The 2,341-nt window shown below is 48.5% G+C and overlaps 1 protein-coding gene across 1 annotated transcript; it reads left to right on the forward strand.

Annotated features, from left to right (window-relative positions):
* Positions 1-626: 626 nt before the first annotated feature.
* On the forward strand, positions 627-1,983 carry LOC120973456 (uncharacterized). The gene is made up of 2 exons (XM_040399087.1): positions 627-752; positions 1,417-1,983. Exons 1-2 carry the CDS (start codon positions 627-629, stop codon positions 1,981-1,983), a joined length of 693 nt encoding a protein of 230 aa, XP_040255021.1.
* The last annotated feature ends 358 nt before the right edge of the window (positions 1,984-2,341 follow it).

The following is a 2,341-nucleotide window of genomic DNA, read 5'->3' on the forward strand; positions in this document are numbered from 1 at the left end:
CGCCAAGGGCGCAGGAGGAGGAGCTACGGCCAGAGGGAAGGGGGCGAAGGGGTTGTTCGCCGGCGAGTCGAGGTCGCCACCGGAGCGCGTGCGGCGAAGGAACCGATGCATGGCGGAAGTGAAGGGATAGGATCGGTTCCGTCTGATATCAAGTTAGGTTCTGTAACTCTCTCACACTATGTATTGATGGCATCGATGGGCTTATATAGTGTTACACCAGCAGTACAGAGGGGGGAGAAGGAGAGTACAACGGCAGTCCTGCATGTGAGGACGTGTGAAGTGCACGAGGCGCATGACCTGCGCCAGGTTGTTGGAGACGTGCGGGAGTGGAGCTGCTGACCGTTAGCCACCAGAGGGGCGACCTATAGATGGCGTCTAACACATTCCGTAGACAGATTTCATAGCTTAAGGTGCAACTGAAGGAGGTTAAAGATATTGAAAGCCAGCTTCATGACCTGTATGAAAAGGAGGAAATATATTACCGGCAACGCTCCAGAATCAATTGGCTACAGTGGGGAGATCAAAATACAAAGTATTTCCAAAACAGAGCTTCTCATAGAAAGAGAAAGAATATGGTCAACGCACTATTGAGGGATGATGGGACCAGATGTGTGACGGATGAAGGGATGCGTGAGGTGGCTGCAAGCTACTACGCTAACCTCTTCAGCATTGAGGGATCCGAGGCAGCGGAGCTACTGCTGCAACACATCGACTCACTTGTCTCGGAGGAGATGAATGCAAAACTGACGGCAGTAATTTCAGATACAGAAATAGAGACCGCTCTGTTTCAGATGGGACCAACAAAAGCACCTGGGCCGGACGGTTCCCGGCAATGTTCTATCAACGACACTGGTCGTTGGTGAAGGACGACGTTTGCGTAGCGGTGAAGAACTTTCTATGTGGTGTTGCGGTGCCTGACAGCTTTAATGATACGGTTATTATGATGATCCCTAAGGTAAACGCACCAGAGTTAATGTCACAATTCCGACCGATTAGCCTGTGTAATGTGTTGTATAAGATAGCTACGAAGGTGCTCGCAAACAGATTAAAAGTTATCCTCCCCGTGTGATCTCGGAGGAGCAAAGTGCATTTGTACCGGGAAGACTCATTACGGATAATATTTTGGTGGCGTATGAGTGTGTGCATGCTATCAGGAAGAGGAATAGGAAGAAGCCACTATGCGTGATCAAGTTGGATATGATGAAGGCGTACGATAGGGTGGAGTGGTCGTTTTTGGAGAGAATGATGGAAAAGTTTGGTTTTGCTGCTGCGTGGGTACAAATGATTATGAGATGTGTGACTTCAGCGAGGTTTTCAATGAAACTTAATGGGGGGATCTCACGCACTTTTCTGCCCTCGAGGGGGCTCCGACAAGGCGATCCACTGTCACTGTATTTGTTTTTGTTCTGTGTGGAGGGATTCTCAGCGGTACTAAAAAATGCACAGCGGATAGGTGATATTAAGGGGGCATCGTTTGGGAGCACTGGCCCCACGGTAACTCACCTGCTTTTTGCTGATGACAGCATTGTGTTTCTTGAGGGATCTGAAAGTAATCTGGAGGTTCTCAAAACCATCTTGCATGATTATGAGGTAGCCTCTGGACAGAAGGTTAATATGCAAAAGTCATCCATCTTCTTTGGCAAGGGAAGCACAGAAGAGAACAGGGAGCATCTCAAGGAGATCATTGGGATCCAATCAGAGGCTTTGAGCGAAAAATACTTGGGTTTACCAACTGTGGTGGGAAGTTCCAAAGAAGGGACTTTTAAATATGTCCGGGAAAGTGCTAAGGGAAAGGTTACTGGATGCAAAGGGCAGGGTATGTCTAAGAAGGCTCACGAGGTGCTGGTCAAGTCGGTCCTCCAATCTATCCCTACCTTCATCATGAGTTGCTTCCAACTTCCCAAGAAATTGTGCGGGAATCTGACATCTATCTCTTCAAACTTTTGGTGGGGTGAAGCAAATGGTGAAAAAAAGGTGCACTAGATAGCATGGAAGAAAATGTGCATGAGTAAACAGGATGGCGGAATGGGGTTCTGGGACATGGAGGCATTCAATCAAGCGTTGCTTGCAAAGCAAGCTCGGAGGATTTTGCAAGTCCCTTCTTCCCTCTGTGCTCGGGTTCTCAAGTCCAGGTACTTTACGGATGGATCAATACTTAATGCAGCATGCCTGAGTGGTGGGTCGTATACATTTCGAAGCATCTGTTTGGTAGGGACCTGTTGCTAGAAGGACTGATTTGGAGAGTGGGCGACGGTACGAGTATCCGGATCCATCATGACGACTGGATACCGCGCAAAGGAAGCTTGAGGCCACTGGGCCAGGTATACGTAAATGGAATGAT

The sequence above is a fragment of the Aegilops tauschii genome, chromosome 2, assembly GCF_002575655.3.
Source record: "Aegilops tauschii subsp. strangulata cultivar AL8/78 chromosome 2, Aet v6.0, whole genome shotgun sequence".
In the NCBI taxonomy this organism is placed as follows: Eukaryota; Viridiplantae; Streptophyta; class Magnoliopsida; order Poales; family Poaceae; genus Aegilops; species Aegilops tauschii.

Excerpts from the sequence above, each read along its gene's own strand:
- LOC120973456 (XM_040399087.1), top strand. The coding sequence starts at position 627 with ATGCGTGAGGTGGCTGCAAGCTACTACGCTAACCTCTTCAGCATTGAG. Across the intron at positions 753-1,416 it reads TGAATGCAAAACTGACGGCA|GGATTCTCAGCGGTACTAAA; the intron begins GTAATTTCAGAT and ends TTCTGTGTGGAG.